Here is an 18,935-nt window from a genome sequence, read left to right as displayed (position 1 = left end):
CAGATCTAGTGCTGCATAGCCAACTCCTAAGGTCTGACACACGAACGAACATACGAGTTGCCTATACAGCACAAACAGATCTAGGACCAGGCTAAAAGCGATGAGATGGTAGCGTTATATAACACAGACGTTACAACTTGGTTACTTAAGGTAAATATATGGCAAATATGTTGTGTCTCTTTGAAAAGGAAGCCCTGAGAGATTTGACTGGCTTGTGTTTGCCTTTGAAGATTATGCTATCAAAGTAAAATATAGCTTTTATTGGCTTCATGTTAGAAGCCCCTGGATACTTCTTGATCCCCCACCGACTCTTCTTGGGCACTTTGATTATGTGAAATTACCTTCAATTACTTTCTTAACTCACTTAGATTGACATTTCATGAGCATGGCTGTCAATGTTGAGTGTGTTAGATGTGTTAGAGGTAGCACTCAAAAGATGTTGCATCCATTTTAGAAAATGACACCTTGTCTCAAATAGATATATGACAGAAATAGAAAAAACATGAGTTCATCAAATTTTATTTCTAAGTGCTGCCTTATTGCTACATACAAGTGATAAGAGACAATGTACAGTAACTGTAACGTAATGACAGAATAAGTAACTTCCACTTGGCTTTCTTCACATTTTATTGTGTTACAAAGTGGGATTAAAATTGATTTATTTGTCATTTCTTGTCAACAATCTACACAAAATTGTCTGCAACGTCAAAGTGGAAGAATTATTTGATATAGTCGTTGCATAAGTATTCAGCCACTTTATTTAGGGAAGCCTAAATTAGCCTAAAATTTGGCTGAACAAATCACATAAATTACAATGACTCACTCAGTGTGAAATAATAGGGGTTGACATGATTTTTGAATGACTAACCCTTCCTCTGTCCCCCATACGTAAGCTCCCTCATTCAAGTATTGAAATTCACGCATAGACTACAAAAACCAGGGAGCTATTTGAAAGCCTCATGAAGAAGGACAGTGATTGGTAGATGGGTAACAACCACAAATCAGACATTTCTTATCTTTTTAAGCATGGTCAAGTTAATTATTATGCTGTGGATTATATATTAAACCACCCAGAGGCATTAAAGATACTTTCATCCTTCTGAACTGAGCTGCAGGACAGTGATTTTAAAACAGTTACAGAGTTCAATGTCTGTAATGGTAGAAAACTGAGCATGGATCAAGAATATTCCAGTGACGCTGCAATAATGACCTAAATGACAATGAACAGAAGGCCAAATATACACTGGAGTTGCTTACCAAGAAGTCAGTGAATGTTACTGAGTGGCCAAGCTACAGTTTTGACTTAAATATGCTTAAAAATCAATGGCAAGACTTGAAAATTGCTGTCTGACCATGATCCCCAACATCTAGACAGAGCTTGAAGATGTATTTTTATAAAAATGGGCAAATATTCCACAATCCAGGTGTGCAAAGCTCTTATAGATTTACCCAAAAAGAATCACAGCTGTAACCGACGCCAAATGTGTTTCTAAGAGACAGATCTAAATTTACTGTGGGGGAGGGGCTGGTCCAACTCAAGGTGTCATAAAAGAAAATGCACCCCCCTCCCAAAAGTTACAAATATTTTCACATGACCCTCCCCTAGTACTGTAAAATAAATGTAACACCCTCCCCCTCATTGTATTAACTCAAAATAATGTTTACGACCACTAACTGTATCGACCCTGTGTTTATAAACCGGCATGTTTTTGGGGCACAGTCGATAATACGCTGGGTTACGGGCCATAAGGTTGAGGGTTCCCCGGCCACCACAAATGAGCTCACTCTCCCTGCCTGTTTCATTACACTACGATCAGAGCAGGCTGCAGACAATGATGAGCTAGAGGGAACTCTGATATTTATAATTATATAAAATATATGCAATAAATTCAGCAAAATACATCCCTCTCTACCTTGTAGGCTTAACCAGTATCAAAGGCGTGGAATGACAATCTCTGATGATCATTACACTTTTTGATGTTTTGTAATAGATGTCTCTTTGCCGTCAAGTCAACTAGCATTTTTGTGTCTCAGCTCCTGCTTTGCCAAGGCTCTCTTTTTCTCACCCTCCTGGTTTTGACCTTTGCCTGTCCTGACTCTGAGCCCGCCTGCCTGATCACTCTGCCTGACCTGTACCCCACCTCTGAATTTTTGACCTCTGTCTACCCTGAGCCTGCCTGCCGTCCAGTCCAGTTGCCCCACCTCTGGTTAACTGACCCCTGCCTGCCTTGACCTGTCTATAGCCTGCCCCTGTTGTATTATTAACCTCTCCAGCGCCCTGACAAAAAAACAATGATTAATTTAAAATTGACTTTGAGTGTCCCTGTGTAAGAATTTCCACGACAGAAGAAAAGACAACACTTCTACTAGTCAGACTCAATCTCACAGGCACAAACATGACTTGAGTCACATTACCCCGGGAACATGATTTTTTGGGGGGGGGGGTAGTCTGTAATATTTTGGTTAAGACTCAGGTCCCAAAAAATGAAATTAAACAATTATACCACATTACTTCTTACTAGTAATACATTTGTTTTGGAAACATTACAAAGCATGCTCATCTGTTTTTTGTGTGTTTTGTTAGTGTAATTTTAGCACAAAAAAATATTTTGCCTGAGTGGCTGGTAGATTTTTACATTTGTAACATATACGATTATAACGTATTGTACGTTTGCAAATGTGTAACATATTATACACAACGGATGTTGGACATGCAAAAATGAATACATACAAAATGTAACATATCATACTAAATGGAGAGCTCGCATTTACCTACAGAATAACCCGACATGCTCTCAGACCATGTTGCTCATTGGCTAGAGATGGTCCTGACTGCCTTCCATTTTGAGGACATGTATTTCCAATGTTAGAGCGGTCACGCTACCGTCTTTTCAAAAGAATACCTAATCTTTGGTTACCCACCGGAACGCCCATCTTTTGAAAACTCATGGGTCGTACCCATTGGCTGATGAGTAGGTCATCTCATCAACGGTTGCGTGAAGCACTGCACATTACGCGCGATAGGAGGAACAGTGAAACCATTTTTGTAAACATAGCTAGCTAGTGAATGATTTTTTGTGAAAATACACTTTTCTAGTTTGTAATGTTTTAATATAGCCGATTCATTTCAGTTGCTGTGCCGCGCAGCCATTTTCCGCCGTAGCTAAAATAACTCGGTTAACTTGTAACAAAGATTTTTATAACTAAACCAAGAGACCACAGCTTGTCGTTTCCAATGGGAACAAATTAGTCATCGTGGGTAGAACAAGCAAAGAGGAGGGAAATAACAAGCACGCGCTAGTGATAGCCTATTGGCGCGTGCTAGCAAATAACCGCTAATTTCCGTTAGGGAACGCCTACTCTGGGAAGTGCGGATGTACAATAACTAAATTTGCCCTTGCACTCCTAAACAGCGCAATTTCTTTTTTAATTTTGTAACGGCTAAGGTCTACAAAACGTAGTCCACTCTGTTCATAACATATTGGAGTTTTAGTAACAGAAAACTGTATTTGGAGAATGTCGGCCAAAACCCATCTTGTTCCCACTTCTTCCAGTGGGCTTCCTCTCACTACCATAGTTGGTAGTGAGTGGGAACCGAAAAACGGATGCTTCACATTTATACATCCTGTGAAATATCTGTCTCATTGTTCCATCTGTGCTTGTAACGTTAGCTAGTAGGAGTGGCCACGGCATGGGCGTCTAGCTAGATTTATATTAACGAACGTAGCAACGTATATACACGTATTCGGAACAAATTTATCAGATGAACATAGGCTTGCTAGTTATGTCAAATTTGCGATAAGTCAAGTTAACGACAATGTGTTCGGAATGTAAGGTCTATGAGATCTCTGAGCAAGTTTGTTTACTTTTTGCCATACTTCTCGTTTGCTACAGTAGCTAATTTACTGTAGCTTGCTAGCTAATGTCAATTTTGCTTCGCGGCTAGCCGACGTCGGTTTGACTTTTCTAGTGCACAGTGACTCTTGATATCACACGCTAATAATCGTATTGTGATTGATACTGGTGGGTAGATCATTTAGCTAGCTAACGTTATAGTTGCATAGTAATTTACGCGGATTAGCTAACAGTTGAATTGGTAAGATTTTTTTTGTTAGCTAAATATAAACAACCACATTTTTAAGAAGTGATAGCCAGGGTTTAAATGAAAAATGCAGCCTTACAGTTATCGTCGTCATGGAAGTTTATCTCCCAATGCCCGACCAATACGTCAAAAGTTACTGTTTGCACCGAACGATGAAGAATACGCCCCGATTGATGACGGCAACAGTACAGGAGACGTATCGGGTTTTACAGAAATGGACTCTCCAATGCGACTGGACAGTGTCGATATTAAACGACTCGAGGACAACAGCCCTCTGAATCGGACTGCGGATGATGTGGAACGGTGCCGGTGGGGAGAAGAAGGATTCCGTTATCCGTCTCACCTTCAACCCCCCATTAGCGTTATTTTCATTAAAGGCTCACCGGCGTCACCACGGAAAAACTCTCAGGTGTACGGGAGTTCACCGGAGCGGTCATGCATTCAGGAAGATGGGGACTGCTCGAGCTCACCTATTCCAGACTGCCCCGACACACCTCAACATAAAACCTTTAAAAAACTACTCCTTTTTGATACTCCACACACACCAAAGGTTTGAGAACTTTTGATTCAGAAAACCTGCTGTGCCATAGTAGCTATGTTTGCCAGTTTATGCATTTTCTAATATAAATTTCATAAAATGCATGATTTGTGCACCAATTGCCGCTCTTGTAGAAAGTATGAAAATAAAACAACTAGCTTTCGAAAGAACCCACTTTTGTAGTGGTGTACAATTACATACACGTCAGTAAGCCTCATTGACCACGTTTACATACACACCAATACCCCGTTATTATTCGGTAAACTCAAGTATTCTGTTTGAGTTGACGCGTATAAACATCATATCCTGTTTACAATAACCCGAAGAAGCTTGTCCCAGTTATGCAAAACCCGAATAATATGCCTGAGAGATGCTGATCTTAGATGGGATACTGTGGCATGTAAACATCTTATCCCATTTACTGGTGTTTTTCGCTGCACAGGCAGTTTTGCATGTCATGGGTGTTGTGATGTTTTCATCTGATTTTGTCAAACAAATCACTTCAGAACGTAGGCTACCTACAGTACAGAATTCCATAACTTATTTTGCTGATACTCTGTACTGGATCATATAGCCTACTGGCTACTTTCACTCCTAATTCATACACGTTTCTGCTTATAATTTCCAACATTGGTAGGCCATATAATAATTTACGACATTTGGAAGGCTGTTTGTTTGTCAACTATAGTTAGATGCCTGCGTCTTCTCTTCTGTCATAACTTGTTGCCCCAGAAGACTAAAGAAAGTAGTGCTAACCAGAATGCATTAGTAATCTAGTTAACATTTGTAAAGTTGTCTGTTTTGTTTCAGGGACAGTAGAGAAAACAGAATAACTCCAAAGCAGTGGAAAGATTTGTCCTGTATGAAATGTGATGGTGGTACTTGTAGAATTTTTAAGCCCTTAAGAGGAATATGCGCTACCATCTGCAATACTGTGCGCATGTAAACGTGGTTATTGAAACAGCAGTATGGCTTTTGACCAAGGAGCCAGGGTTCCAGTCTGGAAACATGTTTATGACTGCCCCATAGAGAAGTCAAAGTAGAAAAGTCCTAATAGAGACACTTTAGTCATCACTTTAGTGCACAAAACACCCTTTGAATTACTCAAATTATTGTCGCCGTGGCCGATATTTTATTTTCCGACAATATTAACATTTTATGTTCATGCTCTGAGATGACCCCAGCTAGCCAGGGGAAGTGCCGGTTGCCTAGTTCATTTGAATGTTTTTGTGCTTCTACCCCTTTTTCTCCCCAAGTTTGTGATATCCAATTGGTAGTTAGTCTTGTCCCATCGCGGCAACTCCCCTACGGACTCGGGAGAGGCGACGGTCAAGAGCCATGCGTCCTCCGAAACACGACACTGCCAAGCCACACTTCTTCTTGACACACTGCTCGCTTAACCCGGAAGCCAGCCGCACCAATGTGTCGGAGGAAACACAGTACAACTGCCGACCGAAGTCAATGGCCAGGCGCCCAGCCCGTCACAGGGAGTTGCTAGAGCGCAATGGAAATCCCGGTCGGCCAAACCCTATTCTATCCCGGACGTTGCTGGCCCAATTGTGCACCGCCTTATGGGTCTCCCGGTCACGGCCGGCTGTGACTCAGCCTGGAATCGAACCCAGGGCTGTAGTGACGCCTCAAGCATTGCGAAGCAGTGCCTTAGACCACTGCGCCACTCTGGAGGCCCCGGTTGACTAGTTAAGCCAAATATATATTTTTATAACTAAACCAAGAGACCACAGCCTGTCGTTTCCAATTGGAACAAATGAGCCATAGTGGGCAGAACAAACAAGGAGTGGGGCAGAGCCAAGCACGAGCTAGCGAGATCGTATTGGCGTTTAGTAACATCTGCATATTTCCATTAGGGAACGCCTACTCGGAAAGGCGCGTGTGCAGTAACTCAATTTGCCTTTGCACCTTCTAAACATTTACATTACATTTATATTTAAGTCATTTAGCAGAAGCTCTTATCCAGAGCGACTTACAAATTGGTGCATTCACCTTATGATATCCAGTGGAACAGCCACTTTACAATAGTGCATCTAAATCTTTTAAGGGGGGGGGGGTGGTTAGAAGGATTACTTTATCCTATCCTAGGTATTCCTTAAAGAGGTGGGGTCTCAGGTGTCTCCGGAAGGTGGTGATTGACTCCGCTGTCCTGGCGTCGTGAGGGAGTTTGTTCCACCATTGGGGTGCCAGAGCAGCGGACAGTTTTGACTGGGCTGGGCTAAACAACGCAATAAAAATTTTACAACAAAAAAAAACATTTGCAAAGGGTAAAGTCTACAAACCTTAGTCCACTCTGTAAATAACAGATTCTAGTTTTGGGAACAGATCTGTATTGAGATCAAATGTTTCATTGACGAGAAAATCCATCTTCTCCCATTGCCCGCCAGTGGGCTTCCTCTCACTGCCATATTTGGTAGTGAGTGGAAACGCCAAGCGGATGCTTCACATTTAAACATTCAGTGAAATATCTGTCTCATTATTTTGTGGTTAAGCTGTCCAGGTGCTCTGACAGAGTTCTTGGCACGTGTTCACTGTCTTTCCAGTGCGCACCAAGTTCTAGTGCGCACCAAGTTCTAGTGCGCAAGCGGCGTAATCAGTGTAAGAAAGATGGCAGGAACCACGAAACGCGAATGTGAGTAGATTACGTTGAAAACCAAGGTCAGCCGTCTTGGAGGCATTCTCTCCATTTCTTATTATACCTCAGTGCTTTTGACAGCAGCATGTCTTTTGACTGATTTGAAACTTTTGGGAATGTTAGTCATTAGTGACGCCCAATAATAATAGTCACGCCTATTGTCCCAATTTTTGTAGTGACGTAGTACTGTACAATTACATAACAGGTTGGCAGCATGACCTAATGACTCATTGAAACTTTAAACGTTTAAAAAAATGAAGAGGCAGCTGTTAATGGAATAATAGAAACGCCCACATTTGTACAGGTAATACTGTACAATTACATAACAGCAGGCTGACAGCTAGCCAAATGACTGATTGAAACTTAACATTTTCAAAAATGTAAAGGTAGTTGTTTTTGAAATAATACTAAAGGCCCAGTGACCTATATTTATTTTATATATATATCTCGTCAGTCAGATTCCAAATTAGACATCAGTATTTACATTGAAAGGCATATTTTGATTTTCACTTCAACTTTACTCAATTAGTTATTTATATGTGATAATGTTATTTCAATTCATTAAGGGTATTTTAACTTGGTCAAAAGGCTTGTCTAAGTGTCTCGACATTTCTTGAATATGTTAATTATGTCATTTGCAGAGTTTGCTGAACAAAGCCAGAACTGCCAGCTCAGCGTCCTCAAGTAGGAGAGTAGCCCTCTTCGGGAATGTAGAATCCACAGGAAAATCTGGTCCGGACAGCAGGAGAAGCCAGACCCCTTTGGTCAACATCAACCCCTTCACCCCCGAATCCCTCCTTATCCAGTCTGCCACTCAACAGAGGAACAGCAGAAAGAGGGCACACTGTAATGAGTATGTCACTCATTAAGCATTGTTAGAATGTAGGACTTTATTTTTTCCCAACTAAGTATTGGATTATCTAGCAATATAACTTAGTCCAATTTTCAACAGACAATATTTTAACACTTATGTTTTTATCTTATTACATGATACCTGAATGTGTCCGTATGTCGGTACACACAGATTGTAGCCCATTGTTATTTCTAGCCTGGTTCGTTAAATCCGTTGACAATAATGAGTATGGCAAAAGTCTGGCAGGAAACCAAGACCCCATCATGGTCACTAATGAACTCTGCTGTGTGTGTGTAAAGGCTTCAGTGCTAATCATTGGTGTGTAGAATGTGCGCTAACTAGTTCTTTGTCTCATCTTATTTAGCTCCTGTGGTGAGGACATGGAGGTGAGTGATGCTGAAACAGAGGAAGAAGTCCGTCTTCCACCAAAGGTAGTTATTTTCTTGTCCTGATTTCTTTACAGCATTGTGGTCATGTTATTTTGTCCCATCAGCAAAGCTCTCAACCTAATGTGCATTTGCGCATATGCAGTTAAATGGAGTCTTGTGAGATAACGATAACATGGTGTAACTATATATTATTTGGATTAATATGATTCTCTATTCACTCTCTATCCTCAGAGAATAACCATGATGGAGAGCAACATGAATTCCAGGTATGCCTCAGAGTTCCACGAGCTGGAGAAGATCGGCTGTGGGGAGTATGGTGCAGTCTTCAAGTGTGTGAAAAGACTGGATGGCTGCGTGTACGCCATCAAGTGTTCAAAGAAGCCCCTGGTAGGCTCTGTGGATGAGTAAGTTGGAGTTGATATATTGCATATGGACATTTTCTGAAGTCAGTCTTGAGACTTAAAGCTGGCAATAGCGAGATGTCATATCCACAGTCTAACAGGCACAGTAAACATCAAACTTGAAGAAATGACAAATCTTCCCACATCTATACTTCCCTCCTCCCACCATAGGCAGAACGCCCTCCGGGAGGTGTACGCCCACGCCGTGCTGGGCCAGCACCCTCACGTGGTGCGCTACTACTCGGCCTGGGCTGAGGATGACCGCATGCTCATCCAGAACGAGTACTGCAACGCTGGCACCCTCTCGGACGTCACGGCCAAGAACTACCGGCGGCTCAGCTTCCTGTCAGAGCTGGATCTGAAGGGCCTTCTGCTGCAGGTGACGCGCGGCCTCAAGTACATCCACTCGTCCTCACTGGTCCACATGGACATCAAGCCTAGTAAGTACCACTGAGGGGAAAGCATGAACCTTTTGTATCAGGAGATGAAATGGGATTAAAACAAATTGTTTAACTTTTTAACAGCTAGTAAGAGAAACTAGCGCACTGCTCTTGCTCGTGTCAAATTGTTTTCAAGTTACATTGTTTTACAGCGGGAACTCTTGTGAAACACATCCCTAATTCAATGCTTAATACAATTTGTTTGACATGCTTTTGTTTTGGTCATTGGTTAGTTTCCATCCAATTGGTGACAGATTATTAAAAAATCTGCATAAAAACAATATGCGTGTTTTCCCACCAGAGATGTAATTACATCAAATTGACTTGTTGCTGATAAAAGGCTGTGCATGATGACGTAGTGCATATAAATACTTTTTTGGTGTTAAATTACCATGTACACAGAAAAAAATACAAGTTAAATGGGTTTTCATCGCATTTTCAACTCTACTGATGGTTTTGTCACAATGTTTTTTTTTTTGTGTGTTATATAGCGAGTGAGACCACTCTAGTATTGGCACGCGCGCTTCTAGCCAACAGCACTATCTGTGCGCTATTGGCTACAGCGCACGTATAGCCTACTACATGAGATTATTATAATGATGGACAAAAGAGCAAGATTATTTTTGTTTGTCAAACGGCAGCCAAGCGTCGCTGATTGATTGTCACCGGAATAAGATCCGTAATATTTATTGGAAAGGACCATCAAGATCATCACCTTGCACTTTCACCACCCTGTGACGGTCATCATCCTTTATTTAATCTGTAGCCTAATAAACTGCATGCTTTTCCCAACGAGTCATAGTAGCAGAACCACACGTGATTGTGTGACTCCAAGTTTACTTCGCATAATTCAATCTTCCCGACAAGATCCCACCTTCTCTAGCGTATTTTATTTTGTTGACATTTGGAAGTTTACCGGAAATGTGCTGTTTTCATCAGGCCTGTCTTTTTTTCCTTCTTTTTTTTTTCGACATGTACTTTACCTGCATAAAAATGTTGGATGGAAACCTGGTTAGAAAACTAATTTCCGTATTGTCTCTTTCAGGCAACATTTTTATCTCACGCAAGACGGTTGGTAGTGTAGTAGACGTGTGTGACGAGGAGGACGAAAAGGATGGACTGGCCACCAGTGTCGTGTACAAAATAGGGGACCTTGGCCACGTGACGAGGTTAAACAATCCTCAAGTTGAGGAAGGTGACAGCAGGTTCCTGGCAAACGAAGTCCTTCAAGAGGTGAGTGTTCTCTCCAGGAGAAACTTAACAGATTCTACCTGGCTAAAGTGTAGTATTTGATAATTAAAATGGTTCTCTACAGCTTCCCTAATCACGTCAAGCTTTTCTCCCAGGACTACAGCAACTTGACAAAGGCAGACGTCTTTTCCCTGGCCCTGACTGTGATCAGTGCCTCTGGGGCAGAGCCTATGCCCAGCAATGGGGACAAGTGGCACCAGATCCGTCAGGGAAAACTCCCACCTATCCCACAAGTTCTCTCTCAGCAATTCCTGAGTCTACTCAAGGTAAGAACTATATTAGCCTTTCCTAGTCTATCGGGCCTGCGCAGGCGGAAGTCCATTTAGCGCGAGTGCACTGTTGCAAGCCGGCGATGTACCTCTGGGTGGACTGCATCTTAACTACCCACACATGCTGCATATAGGTTGGCTTGCGTTTGGGAACTCCTGGCTTAAGCACACTTGAATAATAACATGTGATCATTAATTTACTGTTTGGTAAAATGTCCATATACAGGCTACAGGTCTTAACTGTCTTGCTAGCAAAATGAAAGTCTTCTGGAACTCAAAGTATTCAGACCCCTTGAGTTTTTCCATATTTTGTTACGTTACAGCCTTATTCAAAAATGTATTAAATACATTTTTCTCATCAATCTACACACAACACCCCATAATGACAAAGCAAAAACAGGTTTTTAGAGGCACAGATCTGGGGAATGGTACTGAAAAATGTCTGCAGCATTGAAAGTCCCCAAGAACAAATTGGCCTCCATCATTATTAAATGGAAGAAGTTTGGAACCACCAAGATTTTTCCTAGAGCTGGGCGGGCCAAACTGAGCAATCGGTGGAGAAGGGCCTTGTTCAGGGAGGTGACCAAGAACCCGATGGTCACTCTGACAGAGCTCTAGAGTTCCTCTGTGGAGATGGGAGAACCTTCCAGAAGGACAACCATCTCTGCAGCACTGCACAAATCAGGCCTTTGTGGTAGTGGCCAGACTGAAGCCACTCCTCAGTAAAAGGCACATGACAGCCTGCTTGGAGTTTGCCAAAAGGCACCTAAAGGACAAACCAGTTTTTGGTTTGTCATTATGGGGTGTTGTGTGTAGATTGAGGGGGGGAAACTATGTAATCCATTTTAGAATAATGCTGTAACATAACAATGTGGAAAAGTCAAGGGGTCTGAATACTTTCCGAATGCACCGTATAGGCTACTCGTTGAAGAGATTTTCCAGCGGAGATGCGTGAATTGCGCAAAAAGGAACAGTGAAGAAGAACAATGTGTACATTTTAATTTAATACACTGCTCAAAAAAATGAAAGGGAACACTTAAACAACACAATGTAACTCCAAGTCAATCACACTTCTGCATCTCACTCTAGTGGTAGCATGAGACGGAGTCTACAACCCACACAAGTGGCTCAGGTAGTGCAGCTCATCCAGGATGGCACATCAATGCGAGCTGTGGCAAGAAGGTTTGCTGTGTCTGTCAGCGTAGTGTCCAGAGCATGGAGGCGCCACCAGGAGACAGGCCAGTACATCAGGAGACGTGGAGGAGGCCGTAGGAGGGCAACAACCCAGCAGCAGGACCGCTACCTCCGCCTTTGTGCAAGGTGGAGCACTGCCTGAGCCCTGCAAAATGACCTCCAGCAGGCCACAAGGTTCTGAAATGCACTGTCAACTGTGGGACCTTTATATAGTGAGGTGTGTGTGTGTGCATTTCCAAATCATGTCCAATACTACTTGATTGGTAAATTCAATTGAGAAACATTTCAAGGATGATCAATGGAAACAGGATGCACCTGAGCTCAATGTCGAGTCTCATAGCAAAGGGTCTGAATATTTTTTTAAATATTTTATTATCCATTTTATTTTATCCATTTTAGAATAAGGCTGTTTAACATAACAAAATGTGGGAGAAGTGAAGAGGTCTGAATACTTTCCAAATGCACTGTGTGTGTATTGATGGCCTGCGTCTGAGGGAGGGAGCACCGGTGAGGCTCCACTCTACCTCCCGCCGCTGAGAAAAGGGGGCAGTCTTCCAGCTCATTGCGAAGCTCAAGTCGCAATGCATTATTTCTGCCTCACTCACCTCACGCACCAATGTTGTTACTCCTATAACCAGAGAAAGTGAAATATTCCTTGGTATTAAAAAAGACAGCTGCTAATAATAACAACGCAAGCTTATCGTTCACTAATTCATTGCAGCTGCAAAGCTGGTTGTAGGGGGAATGTGCGTTTTTTGGCTTATAAAAGTGTTGACCAAAGTGTTCTAAAATGGATTTAAAAGAAAATTTCCCTCATCAATCTACACACTACCCCATAATGACAAAGCAAAATCACTTTGCTCTTACACTTAGCAAGCTAGCTAGCCAGCTAAATAACGATTAGCATTAGCAGCTAACTAATTATTTTACCAGCACCTTGTTAATTAAGATAAAACAAACTAGCAGATACACTAACTGGTAATTTATAGAATGCTTGTGGAAAGCAGCATTTCACTAACATTGTTACATCCATCTAACCATGCAGAGTGAAAGGCAAAGTGCTTGTGACTCCATGGTCAAACTGCTCTCTCCTTGAGTGACGGCAGGGCTTGGTGTGGTTAACAGCATGCAGGAGGAGAAGGAGATGACTCATGTAGCAAACAATTCAACTATTAAAACGGACATTATACCTGCCGGAGTTGTCTTTCACATTTAACAAACCAAACAATGAAATACTGTTATAGAAGGTCAAGTAAAATCTCAAACTGGGCAATGCAACAATACTGGTATATAGTAAAATACAGTATACCACCCATCCCTAATTTGAAGTTAAGGCAAGGTTGATACATTTTTGGTAAAGGACAAATGTGATTTGCTTATGTGTCTGACTGGGATGCGCTGCAGGTGGCTTTGATTGATGGGTCCTTTCTGGTGCGTGGGTGTGCGTGTATGAGTTTACTAATTCTCTATGTCCATTCAGAAAGTTTCCTAAAATAAGCCTAGCGTCTGAACTTCATCTCTTTAGTCCGATAGAAAAAAAGGTCTTGCACATACGCTGAGCCTGCAACAAGAAATGACAACAGGTGTCAGTTTTGTGTTTCCTCTCTTGTTAATTTGGGTGCAACTGAATGGAACGTAGACGAGCTCCTTTCATGATTCATCCTATTGGATGCATAGCCTTATACCCTAATATTTTCAGTAGCATCTTTTTCCAGTAGTATATGATTTCTCTCATTAATGCGTCCTCCTTAGCCACTTTGAACAACATATTGCCACAGAGAATGACAGCAGCAGCGTTGGTGACGTTATGCGAATTGTTCGGAAAGGTGGAGGGGGGAAAAATCATTGGACTTGAATGGTTTAGTGCATCAATCGGAATCCTGTATTTAAAAATAAATAATAATAATTACCCTCCAATCTGAAATGTCTTAATTTGTATACTAGACTAATATTTACAGGTAATAAATAACATGAATAATGACGTTCTACTGATAACTAAGTGTAATAGTAAAGTCGCAGAGAAAAGCCATGCTTCTTGTATACATGGGAAATGTTGTCATTAAAATCTTCAAATGTAATGATATAAAATATCGGCCTCCTTGACCCCCGAAAATTGGTATGGTTATTGTTCGTTCTCTACCTATACGTTTCTGTACCACTGCCCTTCAGTGGTGCTCACTGTCCTTGTGTAAGATAAAATTATGAAGCTGTGTGATATTGACAGGGATACAGTTCATTTGAAGTAAGCATTCACGGTCAGGTCTACACCTGTTGTATTCGGTGCATGGGATAACAATTTTATTTGTTTGAACTGTGCTCTCAAACATCCATTGGATTGTGTTAGCCTATTCATTATTGCTAGCTAGTACTAATCTTTTTTTTTTTTTCTCCTTCACCCTGCAGCTGATGATCCACCCTGACCCCGCCAGGCGGCCATCCACCTTTGACCTTATCAAGCACCCGGTGCTGTTGACGGCAGCTAGAATGAGTGCCGACCTGCTCCGTGTGGAACTCGACGCAGAGAAGTTCAAGAACGCCCTGCTTCAGGAGTAAGTACAGAATGGCACTGAAACAACGATCGAATGTAGCACAATGGTTTTCCTGGAAGGTTGCTGTTTTTGTCAACATACTAAAGGCAGTGGTTAGCTCGTTTTTGCTCTTGCTTTTACATCGGCATACAGAGGAAAGTTTGAGGAGCGGAATAGCCTACAACCTGTCAGAGTGTGTGAACAGCCTCTCAAAAAAGTTGATACTGGAGTGAAGTGTGCTTTTTGTAAGCCCAGTCAGTGTGTGCAACATAATTCTAAATGCAATCGTGTTTTAAACAGTTTTTTGATTGCCACGATATTTAAAAAATAGCTACTATTTATGTTTCTTAATCACGACTCATAATTAAAGTGCGCTTTCCATTTGAGTGTATAGGCTATCAGCGTGTCACCCACCACTGCAGTATGAGCTTGAGGCAGTATAATTGTTTTAAACGTGAGCGGTTTACTTTACTTCAAATAATGAGGCGCGTCTTACCTTGCTTCATAGTAGCCTAGCCAAAATCCAACCATAGCAACGTGGAGGGAATTATTTTATAAAGACTTCCTTGTGCCATTAAGCAGCATTTCTCTCCTGTTCTATTGGTTTTCATATCAACTTTCTTTCATTGTCCAGAAGCCAAAGGCACCATCCTAGTCATACTAACAACCCATCCTAGTTGTTGCCATTGGATTCCCCCTCTAAGTTTCTAACACAACTCACATTAGGGGAATTGTTTAAAACAGTGTTTTCCCGCTAATTGCATTTTGGCAAATGTTTGAAAAATGAATTTTTATTAGCTGCTTCATTACAGGAGTTGCATGTTCAATAATAGGCTATATAGCCTTTTGAATGTAAAACGATAGGCTTGCTATTTTTGCATGTTTCCATTTAAATTCTTAATGAAACATGTCAGTTCCTTGTATGCATGCATAGTATTTTCTGTTTGTCACCTAATTTTACTGTTTGGAAAATGTTTTTACCGGTTAATAAGGGTCAGTTAGTCTGCAGCAGAATTTACAAAAATGTGCATCCCTAATTCAGGGTTTGTCTAACTGTTCTACATTGCTTTCCCCAGGGAGCTGAAGAAGGCCCAGATTGAGACAACTGCAGCTGAGGAGAAAGTTCTGACCCGCTCCACTGTCCAGTCCAACCCCAAAACCTACAGATTCGTCGGCAAGAAGATGAACCGCTCAATGAGCCTGAACATTTACTGAGACTGACTCAAACACAGATCCCCTGAGTGGCGAGCAATAATGGTGCTGGATCATGGACTGAAAACAAATATCTTGAGTTTCCGACTACGTATTCTGTTCGATCCAAGTGGCGTGGATTCTACTTAAGGCAGTGGTCACCGACCTTTTCTGGGTCAAAATGCAAGCTGCGATTTACCGCGCAGATATTTTTTATATTTTTAATTTGACTTTAAAACGTATTAAGCCTATGCAACATTAACCAATTGAAAACAGTTCTGTAACAATTAGGTTTGTGCAGTAGTCTATAGGCCCAATTCATTATCACTGCAAATTGGCTATGCTTGAATTGCCCTGCCAAGGTTCTCAGACCATTTTGAAATGTGGTATATGATCACGCTGGTAATAGACAAGCCAAGCTTATCAGAACACTTTGCTGCACTCGTTCATTGCAGCATGAATGGAAGTAGGGAGAACGTGCATTTTATGGCTTGTAAAAATGTGGAACAAAGTGTTGACGGTGCTGAATAACAACTTAAACATGAACTTACTCAGAAAAAAAACAGCTCTTTGATGTATTCGTTCTCTCTAGTCATGGTTTTAAAACTTCCGAAATCTCACAGTATCAACTTTGGTGTGCTTTCAAGGTTTATTTTTACAGTGTGTTTCGATGAAACGGCAGACAGTGATCTGAGCAATCTGATTGGCCAGTGGTAGGCCTATAGGTGCTGTTGATTTGCTCTCTGGGCCTGCCGGGTAGGTGGAGTTCTACCTTCAGACAAGAAATGGGAACACTTCGCCTTCCCGGCTGAATCAAGTGCACCTACTGCCAACAGCGCAAAGCAAATAAAGAAAAATAGGAATGCAAGGCTTTATCGTTTTTTTTTTACAGAAATGTTTGGCGCTCGACTAGGAATGCCTTGGAGATCGACCAGTCGATCCAGCCAAATGGGCCTCATTTCCACTGGTCACAGGGGACTTTACCCTGTCTCAATGCTGTGGGTGGGCCTGCTTTGTCCAACTCTGAGACTTTGCCATATTCAATCAGTACTGACTTGTCAAACAGTCAGTTCTGTAGGAAGACTTGGCCCTTTCAATCAAATTGCCAGTAATCCTGGTGGTGAACTTCTCGTTCCTTACTCTACCTATTCTTTGTCAGCCCCAAGTCTAAGTAGATTGGCGAGGCTCTCCACTGTAGTCCCTGCACTTCCTTGAAAGCCTAGTCTTGCTCTTTGTTGGAGAGGAGCACAGAGAAGCCCTTCTCAGTGTGTGAATGTAGCAGACCACAGATGTGCGCACCTTACTGCCTGATGTCAGCCATCCGAAGGTCTGGATCTGACAACGCTTTTATTTAAGAGCACTTTGAAGGCAACGGGGGAACTTGCCACACACAACCTGCTGCTATTCATGTTTGTCTGTGTTCAAGGGGGTTGATGGATTTTTTTCTCTCCAATTGGGGTAGTTTTAAATCATTGCTATGAAGTTCACCTATGATCATATTTTGTGTACCATTAAATATATACTTTTGAAGAAATGTTCACTTTTTTTTTTCTTCTGAGTTTAAATGGATCATGCAAAACATGTAAGAAAAGTGTGTGTATCAAAACTGTTTTAATTTTTTTTTTTACTTTCATTGCCAATATTACAAATGGTACATTTATAGCCGACAACCCTGCCTGTGTTGCATTAAAACAATCATTGTTCTGTAGGTTCACCTGTTTTGTGACGATGAATTGCCTTTTTATTTTACTGTCACTGTAAGGAGCCTGTTTAACATTGCTAAAGGGTTACTTATAGCCTGTATTTTCTTTTAATAAATTCTTATCAAATGCCTTCTTCATTCATCTCACTTTATATTACAGAAAACTGTGTATGCCCCTTAAGTACTATACAACCATGGACAGGAAAATAGTAAGCTATGGTCTTGCCTATTGTATATTTAAGCGATAAGGTCTACGGAGATATGGTATATGGCCAATATACTATGGCTAAGGGCTGTTCTTAAGCACGACAACACGGACTGCCTGGATACAGGCATTAGCTGTGTCCAGTCATAGATTTAGCCAGTGGTAACTTGTTGAATAGACACTGGCTTGAGTGCAGTTTTGACCAATCAGCATCCAGGATTTGACCCACCCCTTGTATAATAGCCAACTTATTTAGGACTGCAAAAGTAAATGTTTGGCATAACCATGTTATACAGTCTAAAAACCACAGCTTTCAGCCAATCAGCATTCATGGATCGAACCACCTGGTTTATAATTAAGCAATAAGGCCCAAGGGGGTGTGGTATGGCCAATATACCACAGCTATGTGCTGTATCCAGGCACTGCCTTGTATAAGAACAGCCTATAGCTGTGGTATATTGGCCCTATTCCACAAACGACTGAGGTGCCTTATTGCTATTATAAACTGGTTACCAACGCAATTAGAAAATAAAAAATAAATATTTTGTCATAACTTTAGTCAGGGATGAAAGTAAGGAATGGTATGGTCTGGTACAGCGTCCTGGCAAAATAAGTAGTGGGGGTATGCGGTACCCGTGTTGTGCCGAAAATCTCCCCCCTGCCAGAATCCCCCCCCCCCCCCCCCCTCCTTTTGCGTGAACGCGCACGCACTCAATTCTTCATAGCTGCGACTTGCTTGCTAGTTGAGATTTCGGATCACGTTAGGCTACGTTTCATTTTTGTTTTGTTGGTTTGATCAAATGCGGGGTAGGCACTAGTAATGTCTGCAGTTTATGGTTTGGCTATTTGTTTCAAGTGTATTAGTCTATAAATAAATCTCTTTGCCATAATTCGTCATCTCCCATGTCTTATTCGGCTAGCAGTTCTGAAATGTTTATTGCTTGCCTACATTTTACTCCCTCCCCTATGTGTAATATAACTCACATACATGAATTATTAATTTTGGTTGCCTATCCTGACGTGAAGTTTGTTCTATAGAAAGTATAGAAAGAACACTGGCATTTTGCGAAGGCTGAGATGAGCGGCTGAAACAGACGCGAGCAGACAGCAGTGGAGGCATTCATTCTGGCCTAATGACAATCGCCAAATGTCTTTACACCTTTTTGGTGTTTTGTGTAACAGATGTCTCTTTCCATTCACCACTTTGTTTGGAGGCTTGCAGTGCAGT

At 41.6% G+C, this 18,935-nt stretch overlaps 1 protein-coding gene across 1 annotated transcript; it reads left to right on the top strand.

Moving 5' to 3' along the window:
- Positions 1-3,639: 3,639 nt before the first annotated feature.
- Positions 3,640-16,830, top strand: LOC129862760 (wee1-like protein kinase 1-B). The gene is made up of 9 exons (XM_055934715.1): positions 3,640-4,652; positions 7,926-8,137; positions 8,502-8,568; positions 8,758-8,930; positions 9,099-9,367; positions 10,413-10,600; positions 10,714-10,884; positions 14,485-14,630; positions 15,686-16,830. The coding sequence occupies exons 1-9, from the start codon at positions 4,170-4,172 to the stop codon at positions 15,822-15,824; spliced, it is 1,848 nt and encodes a 615-aa protein (XP_055790690.1). The 5' UTR covers positions 3,640-4,169; the 3' UTR covers positions 15,825-16,830.
- Positions 16,831-18,935: the final 2,105 nt, after the last annotated feature.

The sequence above is a fragment of the Salvelinus fontinalis genome, chromosome 9, assembly GCF_029448725.1.
Source record: "Salvelinus fontinalis isolate EN_2023a chromosome 9, ASM2944872v1, whole genome shotgun sequence".
In the NCBI taxonomy this organism is placed as follows: Eukaryota; Metazoa; Chordata; class Actinopteri; order Salmoniformes; family Salmonidae; genus Salvelinus; species Salvelinus fontinalis.
This window is presented reverse-complemented; position numbering and strand designations above follow the sequence as displayed.